This window comes from Pygocentrus nattereri, chromosome 1 (genome assembly GCF_015220715.1).
Source record: "Pygocentrus nattereri isolate fPygNat1 chromosome 1, fPygNat1.pri, whole genome shotgun sequence".
In the NCBI taxonomy this organism is placed as follows: Eukaryota; Metazoa; Chordata; class Actinopteri; order Characiformes; family Serrasalmidae; genus Pygocentrus; species Pygocentrus nattereri.
The window spans coordinates 28,787,433-28,809,663 of NC_051211.1; the positions used below are offsets into that span (position 1 = coordinate 28,787,433).

At 38.5% G+C, this 22,231-nt stretch overlaps 1 protein-coding gene across 4 annotated transcripts in view; it reads left to right on the forward strand.

Annotated features, from left to right (window-relative positions):
* Nucleotides 1-6,523: 6,523 nt before the first annotated feature.
* The window catches only part of LOC108435120 (glutamate receptor ionotropic, kainate 2-like), a 106,009-nt gene continuing 90,301 nt past the window's right edge, over nt 6,524-22,231 (forward strand). For 2 of the 4 annotated variants that reach the window (XM_037541138.1, XM_037541131.1), the window contains exon 1: nt 6,524-6,993. In XM_037541138.1, coding sequence (XP_037397035.1) covers nt 6,873-6,993 — 121 coding nt within the window. In that variant the 5' untranslated portion in view covers nt 6,524-6,872. The remainder of the gene's footprint in view (nt 6,994-22,231) is intronic. The other 2 variants (XM_017710718.2, XM_017710717.2) reach the window with 2 other exon arrangements.

Consider the following 22,231-nt stretch of genomic DNA (forward strand, 5'->3'; position numbering starts at 1 on the left):
TCCACTTTGTTATAATACCACTGACAGTTGACTGGAATATTTAGTAGTGAGGAAGTTTCACGACTGGACTTGTTGAACAGGTGGCGTCCTATCATGGTACCATGCTGGAATTCACTCCTGCGCTGCTGAGAGCGACCCATTCTTTCACTAATGTTTGTAGAAACATTCTGGCCATGAAGGGATGCCCATGGTCAGCACCAATACTCATAAAGGCTGTGGCATTTGATCATTTATGAATGATTAGTATTAATGAGCCCAAAGTGTGGCAAGAAAATCCTCACACCATTACACCATCATCACCAGCCTGGACTAACCTTGACATAAGGCAGATTGGGTCCATGGATTCATCCTGTTGGTCCCAAATTCTGACCCTGCTATCTGTGTGCCTCAACAGAAATCAAGATTTATCAGACTAGCCTCAATTATCCAATGTTCAACTGTCCAGTTTTGATAATCCTGTTCCCAGTGCAGCCTCAGCTTGCCATTCTGGGTGGACAGAAGTGCAACTGATGTGGTCTATTGCTGTTTTAGTCCATCTGCATAGAAGTTCAACGTATAATGCATTCTGAGATTATTGTTCTGCTCACCACAACTGTACAAAGTGGTTATGTGATATGTGTATCGGACCCTTTCTGTCATCTTAAAACAGTCTGGCAATGTTCACCTGTCATCAACAAGGTAATTCTGTTCACAGAACTGCTGCTCATGGTATATTTTTTCTTTGTTGCACTGTTCTAAGTAAACTCTAGAGACTGTTGTATGTGAAAATACAGATCAGAAATTTTAGAAATACTCAAATGTGTGAACATTACCTGAAGTTGTTATCCCATATCTGCATTTTTTTTCGCACTGCACTGCAGTCATACAACTGGCTTATTTAGATAACTGCATAAATGAGTAGGTATGCAGGTGTTCCTAATAAAGTCCTTGGTGAATGTATTTTTTTGCATTTAATTATATTATACTGTTTTTATCGCTAAGGTAGACAACTTTAAAAATTACGTTTGTACAGTTGTCTATATTTAACTTACAAAAGTTTGGGCACCCCTAGTCTAATTACACATTTTGTAACCAAAGAGGACATAAGTTAACACATCCTCTACAGGGAACACAATGCCGAAATGTTTAGTGCACAATTACTATTTATTTAAATTTAGGGTATTGGCTGGAAATTCAGCAAAGAAATTGGAATTGTACCCTAAACTTTGCACAAATATGCCATAATTATGTACCATATACTGGATATTTGCTATTAGAAACAGAACATGTCCTTTGACCGAGGGTTCCACAGCCTTTGCTTAAGACTTCATGTGTATTTAGTATTTAACTGAATAAAATTAGGTTTTGATTTTGGTTGTTTAAATTCATACAGTGTTGACCTTAGGTATGGGCTTGTGTCTCGGTTTTATTATGATTTCTCATTACATCTCTGTGTTAATCTCAAAGCATGTGTCTCTCCTTTTCCACCTTATTGCTCTGTCTCACACACACACACACACACACACACACACACACACACACACACACACACACACACACACACACACACACACACTTTTACTTCCGTCACTTTTTCAGCCTCACAAAGATTCTGTTGATTCTTCTGAGCCAAATGCAAGACTAAATCAAAGCCTCCTTTCAGCTCTTTTCCCTATTCACAGTGTATCACTGTCTGTTACATCAGTGTGAGTCATTCACACTTCAGCCTGCCTGGACACGTTTAAAGAGTGTGTTAAAGCCCCCATACTGCTCTTTGCTTCTGAGGGGAGCTTGTAAACCTGCAGTGCAAATGTTCAACAGAACAAGCAGTAGAGTTTGTGTTCTCTCATAAGAACATGATAATATTGAGATAAATATACCTGGCATTTTGATATGACCAAAAAATTGCTGATTATACATTGAATCTTTGCATTAGCTGAATGTTCATATTAGCTGTGAATAATTAACAATTTAGCTTGAGATATTTCCTTGGTGGATGAAGTCCTATTACAGTTATTATTTTCTCATAAATACAGACCAGTGAGGTAGTTGCTGTTATAATTACAGTATAAATCCATTTCCCCTCAAAGGCAAACCAAATGTACAAAAGATGACAGATTAATTAAAGCAAGTTTTTAAAAATACACAAAAAAGTACTACTTTTGTATCGTTCATTATTTTTGTAATTTATTTGATCAATATTACAGTGTTCTTGAAGCAGGACATCAGCCATAAAGCTGCATTTCTTTAAATTCCATTTAAATATTCTGCCTTTTTGCGGTAGTAAAAAGGGTGTACCAATTTGCACTTAAAATGTACATGTGAAAATTACCACGGAAAAAGCATAGAAGCCTGAATTTCACCGTGGAGCATGAAGATGTTGAGGTTTATTAAGGTCTGTCAGTAATTGCTGAAACGGTCCCCCATGATGGTATGCTTTGTGAATCATGATTTTAATTGGACATCCTTCCCTGTGATATGAGAGAGCTGTTATTAGTGATAATCATGTTTAATAAGGCTCAGTAATGTAAGTTGCATTGTAGCCTTGTCCACAGCGCTGATAATGGCCAGATCAGTTTCGTGTAACAGTGATAAATGAGAATTTTGTCACTCCCTAAAACATATATAAAACCTAACGCACCCTGCAATACAGCATCTAGAGGTTTTAGTGTTTAATTAGTTTTCATGAATACAGTGTCAGTATGATGAAACAATGTGAATTATTTTCTTTCTACAATCAAAGAATAATGAAGCTCTACACTGACCAGACACATCTTTAAGCACATCTAACTTGTATTTATATTCATTGGCCATTTTTTCAGGTCCCCTTATCATACAGGTACACTCTATAGTTCTGCTATTACACACTTTAGTTAACTGTTTCTCTAAGAAAAAAAGTTGTATTGTTTGTATTTTATACAGATTTCAAAATATTCATGTCTACCAAACGGTTGATGGCACTTTGTGGCGTATATAGTGACTCAAAATGTGCTCTACCAAATGGTTGAGCAGGATATTAAAGTGATAATTTGTAAGACCCTCCTTCATCCTGTTCTGCAATGGTCAGGACCCCTACAGGACCACAAATTAAGTGTTATTTGAGTGGTAGATCATTGTCAGCACTGCAGTGACAGTGATGTTGTGGTGGTGTGTTAATGGCTGGATATTTTTGGTTGATGGATTGTCCTCGGTCCAGCATGACACTGAGCATAACATGACAACTTTAGCATAACATTCCAGCATTTTCAGCCTAATCTCCTTTTGCAACATCTGTAGTTTACAATTAATTGCAACAGGCGGTAATTCATCGTCATCGTCGTTAACTGCTTAGTCCAGATAGGGTCGCGGTAGCATTTGAGAGAGCAGAGAATCCCAGACGACTCTGTCCCCCCCAACTTCCTCCAGCTCATTCCCGGGACCCTTAGCTGCTCTTAGGCCAACTTGCAGATGTAATCCCTCCAGCGGGTCCTAGGATGACCCTGGGGTCTTGTTTCGGTAGGCCATGCCTGGTACACCCTCAACGGGAGGTGTCCAAGGGACATCCGTATCAGATGTCCGAACCTCCTCAGATGGCTCTTCTCAATACGGAGTAGAGCTCCTCCGGGCTCTACTCTGAGCTCCTCACCCTATCAAGTAGAGTGTAGCTTGCCACCCTGTGAAGAAAGCTAATTTCAGCCACTTGTATTTGTGATCACCTTATGGCTCAGCTCCCTCTTCCCCAATACAGTCCGACATGCAGTGACTGCATTTGATCTTCAAATGTAAGACTTTTGGGTACAAACAAAGACCAGAATTGTCTCGTCTTGGCTTATTTCTCTAGTTCTTTATTATGTAAAAGCAGGACAATAAAAAGGTGGGACAGCAAAAATACTGATGTGTTTGAAATTTGGTGTTAGTGAAGACTTTTGAGTGTACCTGAGACTGCAAACAAATGGAACCTTTCTGCAAATCTAGCTATCTATGGTCACTTTTGGCAAAATGGAACTATTTTCAGGCAGGTCCAAAGCTCAGCTGAGTAGCCTTCTCATGATTGTTCAAACATAATTTGCAAATGTGTGTGTCCTGCCTCCTTCAGTTCCTGTTTAAAAACAATTTAAAATAGATTCTGGCAACATTGTGTAGATTAATCAAATCAAGGAAATCAGGGGTAAGAAAGCCACCCCTTTAGATGAGCTAATGCTCAAGCTAATGTTGGAGTTAGCCAGAGCAACATAAGATGCTGAGGAGGTAGTCTGGGTAAGAAAGGCTTATCTTTCACATATCTAAACTTCTATGAAACAAAACTTATGACATACATACAAGGGCATACTATTCCCACAATGTTTTTCTTTCTATAATGTTATTTATTGTTTATTTTTTTAGATATCATATTAAAAAGCTAATTTAATATGATATATATGGAACAAGAATAATTAGCAAATACAGTAACTTAGAGCCAGCATATGTCTGTCTGTTAATAGTTTTAACATTGAATTGTAGGTTTCCTCTTCCATGAAATTTAATCTAAAACTTTTTCAGCTTCAGGAATTAAACAAAACAGCTCCAGCTTCTAGATCAGGCATGTTCAATCTAATCCGCAAATGGCCAGGGTGGCTGCAGGTTTTTATTCCAAAAGAGCACTGAGACCGACTGATTAAATGAGTGAAACCAGGTGTGCTCTTCTCATTTGGAATGAAAACCTGCACCCACACTGACCCTTTGCGAGTAAGATTGGACATCCCTGCTCTAGAGTATCAAGTATAAAGAGAGAAAGTGTATCTCAATCAAATGCCCTCTGTAAAACCTTGTCACATCTCTAAGCATAATTACTCTGACATAATTACTGCCACCAGCATCCTCACTGAAGGTTTGTTCTGAGCAGTTTTGCTGGAGATTTTCCCTCACTTGACAGTGGAAGGAATGCCAATTCATGTTCTTGCAGTCCTAATCTGAATTAGGACAGGAGGCATAGGATTAACCTCTTGAATTCTAAGGGCCTGTATAAAATCCACACTTCAGTTCCTCACTCTCAAAACCTTTCCAAGGTTACTTAAGTAACATACATTTTAGTAACATGGTTTACATAATTACATAATGTTCTCTGCAAAAACATTATGATAACCATTGTATTGTCTTAGTTTAATGTCGTTTAAATGTATTATGGTCGTTTTCATAACAAACATAAAAAAAATTAATGTCTCGGTACCTGGTTAACTAACTTTCCCATTCCACCTTAAATCCAACAGTATTGATGCCTGAAGCGCCAGAATGTAAGTGCAGCACTATTTATGGTGGAGTGGGAAAATCTGAACAAGAATCTGGCGAATAGCTGACTTCAGCTTCGTATCACCAAAGAATTAGCGGTGGGTGATAATAAATGTCTTATGCCCCTCTTTGAAAGCATATAATCCCCTAAATGTAACTAAAGTCCAGCAGTGAGGTTGCTGAACTTTTCCTTTCTCTGCTATCACCGAAGACGTGCCGGGTCACCTACAGAGCACTGCTAGTAGCCTGATAATGAAGTAATGTCTTTTTTATTTAAGTGATGGGTTGTCCCATTTTGTAGGGGGATTTCAACCACTACCCATTATAACTCCAAGGGGTTGGGGTGACACTCGAAAACAAGGGGTAGGAGTACAAAGAAGAAATGGGATTGGGCCTATGTCTGAGCTTTGCCAGTTTGGCCTAGGTTTGAGCAACAGCTCTTCATTTTTGAATAAGCTTCTTTGGGTTTTGTGTTTCAGTGGTTGATTTTGATCCTCTTCATTCATCCCTTTGCAACAGTTCTCTGACTCAGATTCAGACCAGTTCTCACCAGATTAGAGAGATAACTTCTATCATCCATGTTATTTGTCTGCTTGCACTAGATCCACTTTTTTATCCCTAAAAATGGGAATATTGCACACATTTCATGTCATTACTGAAAACTATTTACTAGTACACAACTTTTGCGTTGATCCTTTCATGGAAAACAGTGACTTGACCAGACAGAAGATGAATTGGCATGAAATGACCCTTTAAGCATATTTAGAGGAACAAACCTGAAACAAATTCGAGAATGACAGAAGTTCTGCACACAATCACTGCATCAAACAAACCAGATCAGTCATCTTCATTTTTGGTTTCTACCTTTGGACTCTCTTCACCACAGTCCAACATGAAGAGAGCCATATTAAAGGGAAAGATAAGCAAGTTCAATGGCTGGAAGAAAATAACTGCGTACTAATTAATGAATGAATAATTCTCTCTCTCTCTTATATTATCTAGCTCGGTTTCTCTTTCTCATTATCTCTCTTACTCTTTGTCTCTCGCTCTCTGATTCTTCTTCGCTCATCTCTCATCCGTCCTCCAATACACTCGTATTCTCACTCCTTTTTCTCATTTCGTCACACTTTCTCTCTCCATTTTCTCTCTTTCCATCCTCTCTGTTTAATTATTTCTCTCTTAATCAATCACCCCCCCCTCTCTCTTTCTCTGTCTCTCTCTCCCCCAAGTCTCATCGCCCTTTCCTCTTTGCGCGCGCGCTCACATTCACCTTGGCTCGACGTCAGTAGCGGTGCAGCAGTGCAGCAGTAACTGGCTCCACGTTTGAGCTCGGTTCGCGGATCTCTCGGCATCTTCTGTTACCGACGGTTCGTTCTCTCGCGCCCCCTCCTCCTGTTTTGCAGCACGCGTACCCGGATCTCCTCCGTCAGAGATGCATGGCCCGTGCAGCCCCTGAGCGGGAGAAGGACTCCTTGGCGCAGTGAAAACGCCGGAGACACGAAACAGCAGCGAGGAGAGGACGAGTGCTGATGTTTTCGCTGTGGAATAGAAGTTGACCATGCCGTGGATGCTTCCTCTTCATCCCTGACGAGCGCTAGTGGAGAAATCGCCGTCACACACGCGGGGCTCGCTTCAGGGAGGCGAGCAAGATGAGCAGCAGCCCTCCCCGGTTAACGGCACCGATGCCGGGCTTCTTGCCGTGGCTGCTGCTGCTGCCATTCGCGCTTCTTCTGGGCTGTTCACTCGGGATGCCTCACGTTCTACGATTCGGTAGGGAAGACAAGTTCTTCTTGCCTTTGCGATGGAAGGATTTGCTCTTGGTTGTCTTGGGTGTACGTTCTTTAGTAAGTTTTCGCTCAAGAACCTAAAGGCTAAAAGAGCCTAGAAGAACCTAAAGAACATGACATGGCTTTACAGAGAACGTGTTCTGTTCGAATAGGTGGTATCATCTAACTAAGCAACATTGCAAAGAATGTAGATTCCTTACTTTGGCCGTGTGTATGGGGGGTGGGGGGCGGTTGGGGGTGGGGGTGGGGGGCAAGATTGGATTAGACGGTTGCCTCAAAGGCTCATTAACAGCTTATTTTATTTAAAAGATGTTTTATCCCCGCAAGGAAGGATATTCTGATTCATATTAGAATATAAAACCCATGAGATCAGCAAGAGGCCCTACATGATCGAAGATCTATCAGAGACTAACGTGAAGATGAATTACTTCACCCCAGAGGCTTGTGACACAGATCTAACAAGCCTGGAAAGATTGCAATTCTCTCTCTCTCTCTCTCTCTCTCTCTCTCTCTCTCTCTCTCTCTCTCTCTCTCTGTCTGTGTCTCTCTCTCTCTCTCTCTCTCTCTCTCTCTCTCTCTCTCTGTGTGTATGGTTACTAGCTGTGTTTCTGAGTAAGATCTACAAAATTGAGAATATAGCGTATACTTAATGTTTCCCGTCTTGATGTGGTTTTAAATAGAAGCTCCAGCCGCCAACCAAAGAAATACTGTTATGCAAAGCTACTGGGCTACAACCTACTAGCTCCGGCGTGAGTTAATCCACTGCCCTGGTAATTGGAACGTGGCAGTTCAGTCAGTGTAAGATGGTTAGTGACCGCTGTCAACACAAAACTGGCCATATGAGGAGCTTGAATGCCCTGTTTGAGAGTCAGAGCGCGTGTGCATGTTGTCACTGTGGAAGTGGGGGGATGCATACATGCAGTCGGTCGCCCTTGCTTCCATGCTACACCAGTTTCTGTGCGCTCGGGAGACGACCAGACGTCCCGTGTACTACAAATCAGGCGGGATGCGATGATTTACAAGAGGTATTCCCCACTGGCTACAGAGCTAAACGTCCGTATGTCGTCCTCCGTTCGTTGTACGTTGATTTTGTCTGCAAGCAGAGGCCGTCCGTTTCAGCACCACGGACAACGGCTCAGTTCAGGTGACGCAAGAGGGAGGGCCTAGGCTCTTCAAAATAAACATTCCTAAATAGCTCCTTGGTTTAGACGCACGATTCTTTAATTGGTATTGAACCTTTACAATATGTGGTGGGTCCTTAAACTTTAGAGACGTTCTTCACACTCGCACGTCTCATTGTGAATCTCCCCCTTGTGGGACTAACAAAGGATTATATTACAGATCGTGATTAAATGGCTCTTCTCTATGAAGCTGCTTTATGTGATTCTTTAAACCACCTTTAAAGGGGTTCTGGTATAGTTACAAGTCACACAGAATGCTTTTTGAGTCTATAACGTCATGCCAAACAAGTATTTTTGGCATGATTATAGTGGAAATTTTAAGTTATTTTAACTACAGTCTTAGTTGCCTCCTGTACTTTACAGTTTTGCTTTGTTCTGCTCTAAAATATCTGATTTAGCTCAAGAAAGATGTCAATACATGACAATAATTTGATTAAATGACACATGGTGGTAAAACAAACTTTGCATTGCAGTCAGACCACAGGATTATATGGATAGTTAACACAGGATAGTTAACACTATCTGTAGAGCTTCTCTCCAGGTTAACTGGAGTTGATGTGCATTGCAGTTTCACATATTTCTGCTCTGTCACAGCCAACTCAACTCATCAGCCAATTAGCAAGCCTTCAAGGCATTGAATCAAACATGTATGTTCAGGGAAGTTTATAAAGGATATTTTCCAAAATGTACATAAGCACTAACATTAATGGGTTTAATTCATATAGTGCAGTTCTGAACCACAATAGCACTACAATAAAAAATAAAATAATACTACACAGTCCAACAACAATTAATTCATAGTAGGCAAAATATGCAGTGCATGATGACACAGGGGGAAGGATAAATAACAGAAAGCTGTTAAATACTAAAACAGATGATAAAACAGTGATAACTGATAATCTGGAAGATATGGCACTATGGGTCAGTTTTGCAAAAAAGATTAAGCCTAGTCCTGGACTACCCAGTTTTATAAACAGAAATTCTCCATTAAAAGGAAAATACAAACTGTGGCTAGCCTTAATCACTGCCCAATAATATCTGGTGGCTATTTAAGCTAATCTGAATAATGGGATCAAGCTTGATTGTTTTCATTTGAATGTCTCTATATACCTATTCAAACTGTATGCATCACAGCATTGCTACACAGGGAAATGTTTGTTCTTGTGTCAGCGAGCTGAGAGGAGAGCTAGGCATCACTGTCACTGTAAAGAAACAACTAAAAGCTTTTGCTTTCACTTGCATTTATTCACTTGTATACAGGAGACTTTTCCTTGTCAAAATTCTTCCCTGTGTGGTTTGATCTTTAGATGATTTGCCTGTTTGCAGATGCTGTGCAACTCCGTTACAGCACAAGACTCTTCAGATCCCTTCCTAGCTGATGTAAACTTCACTCATCCACAATCCTTCATGCACAGTGTTAAACAGCTTGAAAAATGCTAAAAGTTTAAAAAGTTTTTTCTAAGTTTAGATATGTGGCCTACTGTGTGGCACAACCGTCCAAGCATTGGTTGTATTACCAAGAGACTGTAAGTTTTAACAGTAACAAAGCCACAGCCACCTGTGGCCAGGAGTCCTAGAGAGATTGCTTGGCCTGTCTCTGGTTGGTTAGGATGGCCCTCCATCTGCATCCATTACTGAATGTAATGCTAGCCATTATGGGACATCATGGGTGTCTGATGTAGCTGATGAATCAGTGTTCGCAGTCCAAGAAGATGCGGTGGCACTATACATCTTAGTGAACGCGCATGCTAGCTTTCATCCTGTAAGCTTGGTAGTAATGTGTGAGACCTAGCAGGAGGAATTGGATATGATTAATAATAAATATGCCACGTTACTTACATCAGAAAGCCTCTTCATAATGCAAGAGCAAGCCTTTGGATGCTGAATTTGGATTGTAATTGCTAACAAAATCATGACTTTGAATGCATCCTTGACTTCAAAATACAACTAGTATGGCAGTAGATGGACCATGTAACTCATAGTGGGAATATTTAGTCCCAGAACAAACTGTCAAAGCCACACAAACTACTGTAGGATCTGGGCCATTCCTGTTAGGAATGTAACGGAGTGGACCAGAACAGGATTACTAGAAGGAAGCTCTGTATTCAGCAAATTAACTTCAGGAAAGTTATTGCTGTCGGGCTTGTAAAAACCAAGCAATATACACATTCATATTGGATTACTGGAAGGAATTCACATGGCACTGTAGTATTTTAAAGGAAAGCTGGGTAGAATCATTGATGTATTTCTTATCTCCTGTTACAATGTGCTTGCTCCCAGAATCTCTGTCAAGCCTCCTAAACTGTGTCAGATTGACAGATGTTCTGGGTTTGGAATTACATCCACAATGCAGAGAGCTGTATCTAAAGTAATAGAATAAAGACTTGCTTAATCTTTCATTCTTGTCATTGTTCAGCTGCCATGCACATGCATGAGGAGTGGTGCTCCATACCTTGCTGATCTGAATAATGCTTAGAGTGTCAGAATTGTGGTCATATTTCAGGAAGTTGCCATACACCATTAGAAAAGTATGAGGAGAATTACATGGAAAGAATTACAGTGCCCTGTTTTAATATTTTGTCTGTATTATCAGAATCCTACTGTAAGACATTTTTAATGACATCAATAACGGCTAATGATGCAGCTTAGTTAATATCTGAAACATCTAGCAAAACAGTAGCAGTGCTGTACATTTTCCTGAATAGGCTTTCATTAAATTCAATTCAAGTTTATTTGTATAGCTCTTTTTACAACAATGTTGTCACAAAGCAGCTTTACAGAAGTTTGAAAACATACAGTTATAACATATATCCCCCAGTGAGCAGGCCAGAGGCGACAGTGGCAAGTAAAAACTCCCTCAGTCTGGAGGAAGAAAACTTGGGAGGAACCAAGACTCACAAGAGGAGACCCATCAAAAAAAAAAAAAGTATCACTTATCCTCCTCTGGTCAACCAGTGTTTACAATATCATAAGCTAAATGCCAAATAAAAGCTAAGAGGATCTCTGTTTGAACACTGGATGGTAAAGCTTTAGAAACTGCACTGGTAGAGGCAGTTTCTTTGTGAAAAGTGGGCATGAGCTGAAACAGTCCCATCCTATCTCAATGCTGATACATCTGCATTACTGATACATACATTAAATGATTCCCTTTCATGCTCATGTAGTTGTGAAGCTCAACCAACACATTTATTTTACATTTCTGGTTGGTGCAGGTTTTCTTTCATTATCTGAATACTGCGGTCTTTGCTCTGGCTGCTCTGTGTGCTTTCTTAGGCTTCCCAGCGGGGTGTTCCTAAGATGAGCTGTTGCTGAGTGTGAAGAGTTATACAAAATGGCTTAGTTAGCCAGGAGTATTCCCAGTGGGCCAGTTTGCTTTCAACTGACTGTACTGATTCTCAATAAACGTGTATCTGTAAAAGCAACTTCAGCAGCATGCTTTAAGTGTTTTCTCTTTTCTTTTTGCAAACACACATGCGTAACCGACAGTGTTAAAAACATCCTATAAAAAACAGTAAAAGGAAGCAAAGGTCAACAAGTATAAATTATCAGAAGACTTTCTTAGGGCGTAAATGCAAACACTGTTATCCCAAAGATTGATTACTATCTTGGAGGTTTTGTGTATTACTTCAAAGTATAAGTTTGTTATATCTGCCATTCATCCAGTGAAAGGCGGTAACTCTGTGACCTTCCTTATGCAGATGCAAATACAGAAAAATAAAGTCATGGGCTGGAGGTTAGGGCAGTAGCCTTGTGGCTGGAATGTTGCTGGTTCAATCCCCAGAGCTGGCAGGACGTGACAGACATGCCCTTGAGCAAGGCACCCCAACTGCTCCCTGGACAAGTGTGTTCACAGCCCCCTAGCGTGTGTGCATTCAGTAGTGTGTATTTGGGTGTGTCATTGCATAGATGTGTTAAATATGGAGGTGAAGTTCCCTGTTATTGGATTAATAAAGCGCAACTTAACATGTGGTGATCTTCCTCTCTGAGGACGCTGGAAATGGCTGCCTATATTATTTGTATTAAATAAACTTGCTTTGCCTTGACTGAAAATGTGATTTGCTGGTATATAGTAGATCTGACTGAAAAGTTGCCATAAAATGATTAAATAATAGTGTTCTTCTGTATATTCAATTACAGTAAACATCCCTAACTTTTCTTATGCCATTTTTGTCATGACCAATTCCCACTCACTTGCTTGACCTCCCTAGATCAGCAAACTCTCAAACTTCTCAAAGGTTTTAGACTAAGGCCTCCATTGTACACAGTAACTGCTGCCAGTGCATCAGCTGTGAGTGTGAGTGCTAGCACATGCTCTCTTGGATACCCAGCCACAGATTGTTGTGGCATCTCTGGGAGCTGCTGATGATAGGGCACACTCTTATGTCAGAAATACACTCAGTGCAAGTATGCAAATACAAATGAAAATGCCTGGCCAGTGCATTAAGATACGCAGTCCTTCTGTACTAATTTAACATGTGTTCTTATGTTACTGTGATGGTCTAAACAGCCAGTACTTAAGGGAGGTCAAAGAGGACAAATCTGAGCATCTGTAGACAGGTTGACAGTAGAGGAGTGTGTATTGCATTACTTAATCCAGTGGCATAACTCCTGGGGGGCCAGAGGACAGGGGGCACTGGGCCCTTCCAGGCTCAGAGTGGAGAACATCAGGCGAACCAAATGATTTTCCAGCTTGTACCCTGAACTGTCAGATGGAACATCCTGGCCAGTTGCACTAAAGATGAACTAAACTAGAGCGCTATGCAGCCACATCCATTCAACAACTCCCTCCCTCACTCTGCTTCATGAATATCATAGTGAGATAGGCTGTTTGATATCACATGATACAAATATACAATTTAAAAGTTTGAAGTAATTTATACATACATATTATACTATTAATGTGGGCATTTTTATATTATAGTAAAAGTTGTTTTCGTATGGGGGCAATTATTAACTGGTATTGCACTGGGGCCTGTAAGATCCTAATTATGCCACTGATTTGGTCTATTGAAGTGAAGAGGTGGTGGTGTATTACGTATATGTTATAAAAGTGGTTGGTCTGCCATGATAATTGACTGGATGAAAGTCCACTGTTGTTACAAAACAGCTTGGCCAGTCTGCAGCGCCTAGATTGTGAGTTAGGAATTGTTGTGACACATTTTAGAATGCATTTACTGTTAAATACTAACACATTTATTGTTGATGTTTGAAAACACATGGAAAAAAGTAAAATAAATTGTTTTTATATTTTGTGTTTGTAATTGTAGAAGCCCAATTCCAGTGAAGTTGGGATGTTATGTGAAACATAAATAAAAACAGAAAAGATGATTTGCAAATCCTTTTCAACCTATATTCAATTGAATACACTACAAAGACAAGATATTTAAGGTTCAAACAGATATTTGCAAATATCCACTCATTTTTAATTTGATGCCTGCAACACGTTCAAAAGAAGTTGGGACAGGGGCAACAAAAGACTGGGAAAGTTGAGGAATGCTCAGAAAACACCTGTTTGGAACATTCCATAGGTGAACAGGTTTATTGGAAACAGGTGAGTGTCATGATTGGGTATAAAGGGAGCATCCCTGAAAGGCTAAGTCGTTCACAAGGAAGGATGGGGCGAGGTTCACCACTTTGCAAAGAACCGCATGAGCAAATAGTCCAACAGTTTAAGAACAACATTTCCCAACGTACAATTGCAAGTAATTTAGGGATTTCATCATCTACAGTCCATAATATCATCAAAACATTGAATGCCCGTGACCTTCTATCCCTCAGGCAGCACTGCATTAAAAACCCACATCATTCTGTAACTGATATTACCACATGGGCTCAGGAACACTTCAGAAAGCCACTGTCAGTGAACACAGTTTGTCGCTCCATCTACAAGTGCAAGTTAAAACTTTGCCATGCAAAGTGAAAGCCATATATCAACAACACCCAGAAACGCCGCTGACTTCTCTGGGCCCAAGCTCATCTGAGATGGACAGACACAGAGTGGAAAAGTGTCCTGTGGTCTGACGAGTCCACATTTCAAATTGGTTTTGGAAATCGTGGACGTCGTGTCCTCCGGGCCAAAGAGGAAAAGGACTGTCCGGATTGTTTTCAGCACAAGGTTCAAAAGCCAGCATATCTGATGATATGGGGGTGTGTTAGTGCCCATGGCATGGGTAACTTGCACATCTGTGAAGGGACCATTAATGCTGAAAGGTAAATACAGGTACATTTTGGAGCAACATATGCTGCCATCCAAACAACGTCTTTTTCAGGGACGTCCCTGCTTATTTCAGCAAGACAATGCCAAGCCACATTCTGCACATGTTACAACAGCGTGGCTTCATAGTAAAAGAGTGCAGGTACTAGACTGGACTGCCTGCAGTCCAGACCTGTCTCCCATTGAAAATGTGTGGTGCGTTATGAAGCGCAAAATATGACAACGGAGACCCTGGACTCTTGAGCAGCTGAAGTTGCACATCAAGCAAGAATGGGAAAGAATTCCACCTATAAAGCTTCAACAATTAGTGTCCTCAGTTCCCAAATGCTTATTGAGTGTTGTTAAAAGGAAAGGTGATGTAATACAGTGGTAAACACGCCCCAGTCCCAACTTCTTTGGAACGTGTTGCAGGCATCAAATTCAAAATGAGCGAATATTTGCAAAAAACAATAAAGTTTATCCGTAAGAACATTAAATATCTTGTCTTTGTAGTGTATTCAATTGAATGGGGGTTGAAAAGGATTTGCAAATCATCGTATTCTGTTTTTATTTATGTTTTACACAACGTCCCAACTTCATTGGAATTGGGGTTGTATGACATAATTATAGCAAAAGAAAAAATAGAAGAAATTGATAGACTTGGGTCTCTTTACAAATCAATAGTGTATGCACCTTTACAACATTAACTTTTACTACAACAGTTTTGATGCAAAATTCAATTATTTAGTTGAAAAACATGATTGAGATGTAATGCAAGTATTATGAATATGTATTCAGAATTCAAACATTGAGCATCTGTATTCAGTTTGTGTTACATGGACTGTAAAGGCAGTGTTCAGAATAGTTGCTTACATTTTTTTATTTTGTTGTTGGCAGTTTGTTGGCTTATTTCATCAGACAGATGATGGTCCTTTAATGGGAGATTATAATAACAGCAGTGGACAAAAGTGGTGAATTTCATTTACATGAAAAGTAAATCTTTGATAAGAAATATTAAAAAAAGAATTACAGCCTGTGAACCACTAACAGCAAGTAACAGGGTGAACCAAAATTTACAACACCTGAGAAAATCTCAGGTGTCTTATCATTCTTATATATTCCTAAATGTATTCTCAATATATCACTTTTTTGTGTTGTAACAGAATATCTTACATTTAGTACAGTTTATTCAGTATTCAGCCATGAACACTTGTCAATCTTGTCAAGAATTTTAGCTCATTCCTCCATACAGAACAGCTTCAACTCTGGGATGTTGGTGGGTTTCCTCACATTAATCCTTCAGGTATTCCACAATATTTCAATGGCATTAAGGTCAGGACTTTGACTTGGCCATTCCAAAACATTAACTTTATTCTTCTTTAACCTTCTTTGGTAGAATGACTTGTGTGCTCAGGGCTGTTGTCTTGCTGCATGACCCACCTTCTCTTGAGATTCAGTTCATGGACAGATGTCCTGACATTTTCCTTTAGAATTCTCTGATGTTATTCAGAATTCATTGTTCCATCTATGATGGCAAGCTGTCCTGGCCCAGATGCAGCAAAACAGGCCCAAATCATGATACTACCACCACCATGTTTCACAGATGGGATAAGGTTCTTATGCAGGAATGCAGTGTTTTCCTTTCTCCAAACATAACGCTTTTAATTTAAACAAAGAAGTTCTAGTGTGGTCTCCTTCATCCACAAATCATTCTTCCAATAGCCTTCTGGCTTGATCTTTAGCAAACTGCATACGAGCAGCAATGTTCTTTTTGGAGAGCAGTGGCTTTCTCCTTGCAATCCTGCCGTGCACACCATTGTTGTTCAGTGTTCTCCTGACGGTGGACTCATTACCATTAGCATTAACATTAGCCAATGTGAGAGAGGCCTTCAGTTGCTTAGAAGTTACCCTGGGGTCCTTCGTGACCTTGCCGACTATTACTTGCCTTGCTTTTGGAGTGATCTTTGTTGGTCGACCACTCCTGGGGAAGGAAACAATGTTCTTGTATTTCCTCCATTTGTACACAATCTGTCTGACTGTGGATTGGTGGAGTCCAAACACTTTAGAGATGGTTTTGTAACCTTTTCCAGCCTGATGAGCATCAACAACTCTTTTTCTGAGTTCCTCAAAATCTCCTTTGTTCGGGCCTTGATAGACTTCCATAAACATGTTGTGAAGAGCAGACCTTGATAGATCCCTGTTCTTTAAATAAAACAGGGTGCCCACTCACACCTGATTGTCATCCCATTGATTGAAAACACCTGACTCTAATTTCACCTTCAAATTAACTGCTAATCCTACACGTTCACATACTTTTGCCACTCACAAATATGTAATATTGGATCAATTTCGTCAATAAACAAATGACCAAGTATAATATTTTTGTGTCATTTGTTTAACTGGGTTCTCTTTATCTACTTTTAGGACTTGTGAAAATCTGATGTTTTAGGTCATATTTATGCAGAAATATAGAAAATGCTAAAGGGTTCACAAACTTTCAAGCACCACTGTTTTTTCAAAATAGAACTTCCTCTGTATAATGAGGAGATTGTGTAAAAGTAAAGTTGGGGTAAACTTGTGGAAGAATAGTTTACTTATTAAATAGTTTAAACATAATCTGCTTTACTTGCAGCAATATGAAGACTTAGGTGTACTTAGACTTTAGGTGTAATTTGTTTTCTGTTCTTATTTAAACAGGACACAGATGTAGGTTCTTTACCACTATCATGCAGAAACATGGAATTACAGTTGAGCCTTTCGATCCTAATAACAGTGAAATAACAAAGAGGCGTATTAGATATTAGCATGCATCAGTCACAATAGCTGGAGGGAAGGGTTGAGGGAGGGGGTAACAGAGAGAGAGAGATTCATGAATTCAGTAGGTCATGCTCAAAGGCCTCAGCTTGAAGGTCCATTCTTTCTGTGAGATTTATGATTCTGAGATATACGGATAACAGCATACTAAATGGAATTAGCTTGAATGCCCCACACTGCCCTGTAGAAGTGTATTAACTATCACTTTTAATCAATATTACAATAATGTGGCACAGTGGCTAAACCTCAGACGAAAATAGAGGATTGTACAGATAATACATTAGGATGAAAGAAATATTTGCATAATTTTACAAGAGTAATTCCCGGTGATGTTCTTCCAATCTCTGTACAAATAATAAGGTAACCGAAAACAGTCAGGAATAGTATGAAAGTTATATTTGATCAATGCTTTAATTCTAAAAAAAAAAAAAGAGTGTCTAGATTAGCTCAGTGTTCAGAGAATCCAGAAGGTGGATTTTGTGAAAATGAAAGATGGTGGATAGATACAAACAAACAAATGTGGTTTTGGTTAATGAATGTTAATAAGGGGTACATCTTCATGGCAGGCCTTCTCTTACATTGGAACCCCTCTTTTTATATTTTGTTGAATTATTTCCCACTCGTAGCTTATTTAAACAAGCAGCATGCTAATGGAAATGAGGTTTATAAACATTCATTGCATACCCCGGTTTTGTTCGAAATTCCCCTGTAGGGTTGCAAATAGTAGTTGTGGTTTGGTCTTACACAGCACATGACTGCAACTGTTTTTGCTTAAATAATTGAAATTTGATGAATAATCATTGTGTGTAGTCTTTTTTGCAGAAAAGAAAAAGTCCTTTACATTTTTGCCGTCATTATTTGAAATTTCAGCAAGCAGGAATGATCTAAAATGCAGACAAAAAACTTTGCAAAAAATGTTTACTGTTGTGTCATAATTACGTAAATAATGAGTAAGGAAATAATATAATAAAAGAGAAAAAATAGACAGACAAAAAACAGACAAAATGAATTCCATAATGACAACTTTAGATTCTAAGAATAAATGATATCAACAACACATTATGTACTATTTCTCTGTGCTTTTGTGTTTTTCCATATTTTCTTAATATTAGAACAACACGCAAAATCACACACATGCACACCTGTCAGTGTTTAGTAAAACATGGCTAATGTTCACCATGGCAACTCAGTATGATGGAATAGTGATGTTCAAAGGCTCATCATTGTCTCAAGAGCTTGAGACAACATACTTCATAGCCTTCATTCTCTCATATTACTGCTCTCTCCTCCTTCGTTTTTCCCTCCATCTCTGTCTTTATTCTCTCTCTCTCTCTCTCTCTCTCTCAGCTCATTCTCCTCACGCTCTCTATGCTGTCTCCCTCTGTGATCATTCCTGTATGCAGCTGGTTTGTGGTTGAATTTATAGAGTATTATAATCTTAAACATAATAGATTCTAAATGCCTCTTAGCTTGGCCATACAGTTTTAGAAGCGACCTTTAAGGCAAAACAGAAATTATGCACTTAGCCTCATCCTTCATTTGTCATTCTGGATAAGTTACATCTATAATGTGTCATTTCTTGAGCTCCAATCATAAAAAACTAAAAGTACAACTGAAATATGTTTATTCCAGTGTGTTTTGTCCTTTTCATAACTGAATTTTTTATGCTGTCACAAGCCTCCATGATGCAGTGCTGACAGTAGTGTTTGTTGCAGATTTTCTCAGCATGCACAATTTGTTTGAGATGATCCCAGAGATAATAAAATAAAAAATAAAATAAAATAAAACGGTGTCCTGTGACTTTTGACTCACCCCGTAGTTTGGAGGCTGACTTTTTACTCTATGAACAGAACCAAACATTTCAATTCGAAAGGATATTACAGAAGGATTTCTGGCTAGTGGTTGAGTTTATGCAAAATTTTCACTTTAACATTTTAATAACAGAGCATAGTGTATTCTTGCTTAACCAATAAAACAGTGAGATTTCAAAGATCTGTTCTGTAGATTCCTTTCTATAGAGTGTCTTCATGATAAATACTTTAATTCACTTTAATAATCATCCCTAGGTTATTTTTTTTTTTGTTTTGTAAAACAAATTATGCAGGATGCATAATTAATTAGACGAAGCCCGTGCTGTATCTACTGTACAAATGTAATCTTACAATATCAGTAATCAAGCAAGGGTTTGTGATATCCATTGGTAGAGAGTTTTTTACATCATGTGGGAGATCTCTGAAAAAGTTTTTCACACTCATTCATTTACACAGCAACCCATACACAGAACCTGTATTTGGTAGAACAGAAACAAAACTAGATTACTAGATTATTATTAGGTAGATTTATTCTTAAGAGAGAGAGGAGATTGTCTCAGCAACTGATACACTGGTGTATTTGTTGACTTATATATCAAAAACACATTTTTTGTTCACAGATAGCGTTTCCACCCAGTAGCAACAGGCCACAGTATCACAGTGTTTGCCTCTTCCTTCCTATGCTGTCCCTCACAGCATCTCTCTGTGTGTATCAGACTAAGTTGTGGAGATGCAACAGTCCCTTCTTAGAGAGTTATGTCCTTTCTGTAAATCATCTGAGCCTGCTGGAGAGATGGAGCCTGTTAATCTCTGATAGTTATCTACTCCTGCTCTATAAGCCGATCTTCTTTCTGACGGTGCTGTGGACACTCATCTCCAGATAGATGCAATCCTGTAACTCTCCAGAGGCTTGACCTTTAAGCTAAGAGCTAAATACGGCAGAAACGCAGAACAATTTTAACAGAAAAGAAAGAGGATTATCCTAAGACTTTTCTTACATTATGCAAAAAGGCATATATGTGTGTGTGTGTGTGTTTATTGCTGCTGTCTGAACAAAACCTTGTGTCTTCATTTTTGTATTTTTATTTTATTTTGTATAAAAATAATTTTAAAATACCTGTCACCCTTTAAATTGTTTATATATATATATATATATATATATATATATATATATATATATATACATATATATATATATATATAAACACACCACAACCCTAGTCCATTGTAGACACACAGATTAAGTTCTACACAACAAAACATGACACAGCACAAACAATATTGCACCTCTTAAACTTAACATCAGCAACTGATTTACACATTTAAGTCTCTCTCACTGCTGCTATAGTCGTACCTGGGCTGCTCCCAGATTGGACATAATTAGGCAGCAAAATTACAAATTTAACTTGTAGGTCCAATAAAGCACATAACAATTAACAATTAATATAATTCCCTTTTTGTCACACTTTCTTACACATTTTTTCATATCTGCTGATAGAATACTATATTTATGTATGTATGTATATATATATATATATATATATATATATATATATATATATATCATAGTACTATATTTGATTTTTTCTTTATTTTTTTCCTATTTATCTTAAATACTAGTCAAATACTAATAATTCATATTCATAAATTTGAAATGTATGTTTTATGTTTAAAATTCATATATTTTACCTGAATAACACACAGTGTGTGAGTTACCCTAAATGAAATAAATTTGTAATCTGTAATAAATTCTACTAAATTATTTTGCAAAATATATTGTCTGTAGGACCTGACCTCAACTAAGGGGTGGCGCCACACCTCCAAAAGTGGTGGGGCAAAACATACTGTTTCAAAAAAAAAAAAAAGGCTGGCTGAGTGCCAAAATGCAATCAGGCCACTGACTGAACTGCCTTTCGTGTCATGCTAATGGCAAGTCTTCATAACCTATTCAGATATGGATTGTAACTAGTTATATTTGATTAAGTACATGTTCTCCGAAAATCCATATTGATTGATTTTTACTCTCCTGAGTATTTTCAAATCATATTACTTTTCTTCCACTGAAGTGAGTAAAAATCCATTACATTTTAGTCATTCATATTTAAATAATAATTCTTTTTTTGTTGTTTAATTTCAATTTGATTTGATGGTGGCCATATTTGTACTGCTTTGTGATTGGTTACATCTCTGGCTTTGAAGCTTTGAATTTTAGAACAAAAAATCCCAGAAAGAGAAGAACAGAGCAATTTATTTCCTATGCTGATAAATGCTGGATGTAGTAAGAAGTTCCCCTGCAGTACTCAGTACAGTAAAGTAGATTGTTGACCTGCTACTTTTGTATTTCTATGAGTTTTGGGGAAGGTACTTTTACTTGTGTAATTATTTTAAGCAAGTATCAATTCTTTTACTTGAGTACTGATATGGGCTTCTCTAGCCACCCCTGAACCTGATCATGAACAGAGTCAATGTTTGATTTGATGCTTCTTCAGAAGGTACAGCCTCAGATAGCAGTATTTGTTAGCTAACATCTCTGAAGAACATCAGACTATTTTCATATCCATTTTATTCTCTTAAGAGTGTTGTTTTCTGCTTTATTTATTTATTATTTTTAATAAGTATCTCTTTCGTGTGGTTTGGATTGTGGACTTCAAGGGCTGAAGTGGACTAAATTACACATTTGGGTATATGTTTATTGATCAGAAGTTTTGCAGGGATGCCAGAACTCTGTCACTTTCACTTTCACCACCATGAAAACAGAAAAACAGAAAAAAAAAAAATATTTGTGAATACCAATTTAAATTTAAACTATCAGGTCACTGATACTTGGCCCGAAATATCCTCCACAGTCCATGTGCCAAAATCTAATGCATATCTTTATTTTATTGCTTTATATACCCCTATATACAGTTTGAAATCATCTCTCTTATCACACAGCAGCATTAGAGGTGTCAAGAGCACTAGTGGATCACAATGGAGCTAGGATCTTATGAACCACAGTGTGAAAAAATGTAAATGAAGTAAAAAGGCAATGTAATTTGCTTGTTTACTCGCTATTGTTATCTGTCAAACAATTTGATTCTCTCCAGGCACTTCACTCACCTACTAGCATCTAACGTTAACCTAAATGTTACGTTACACTACCAGTTTAAATTGTTAAAATACAGATTTTTATATATGATTTGAAGATGGGGCGGCATGGTGGCGTGGTCGGTAGCGCTGTCG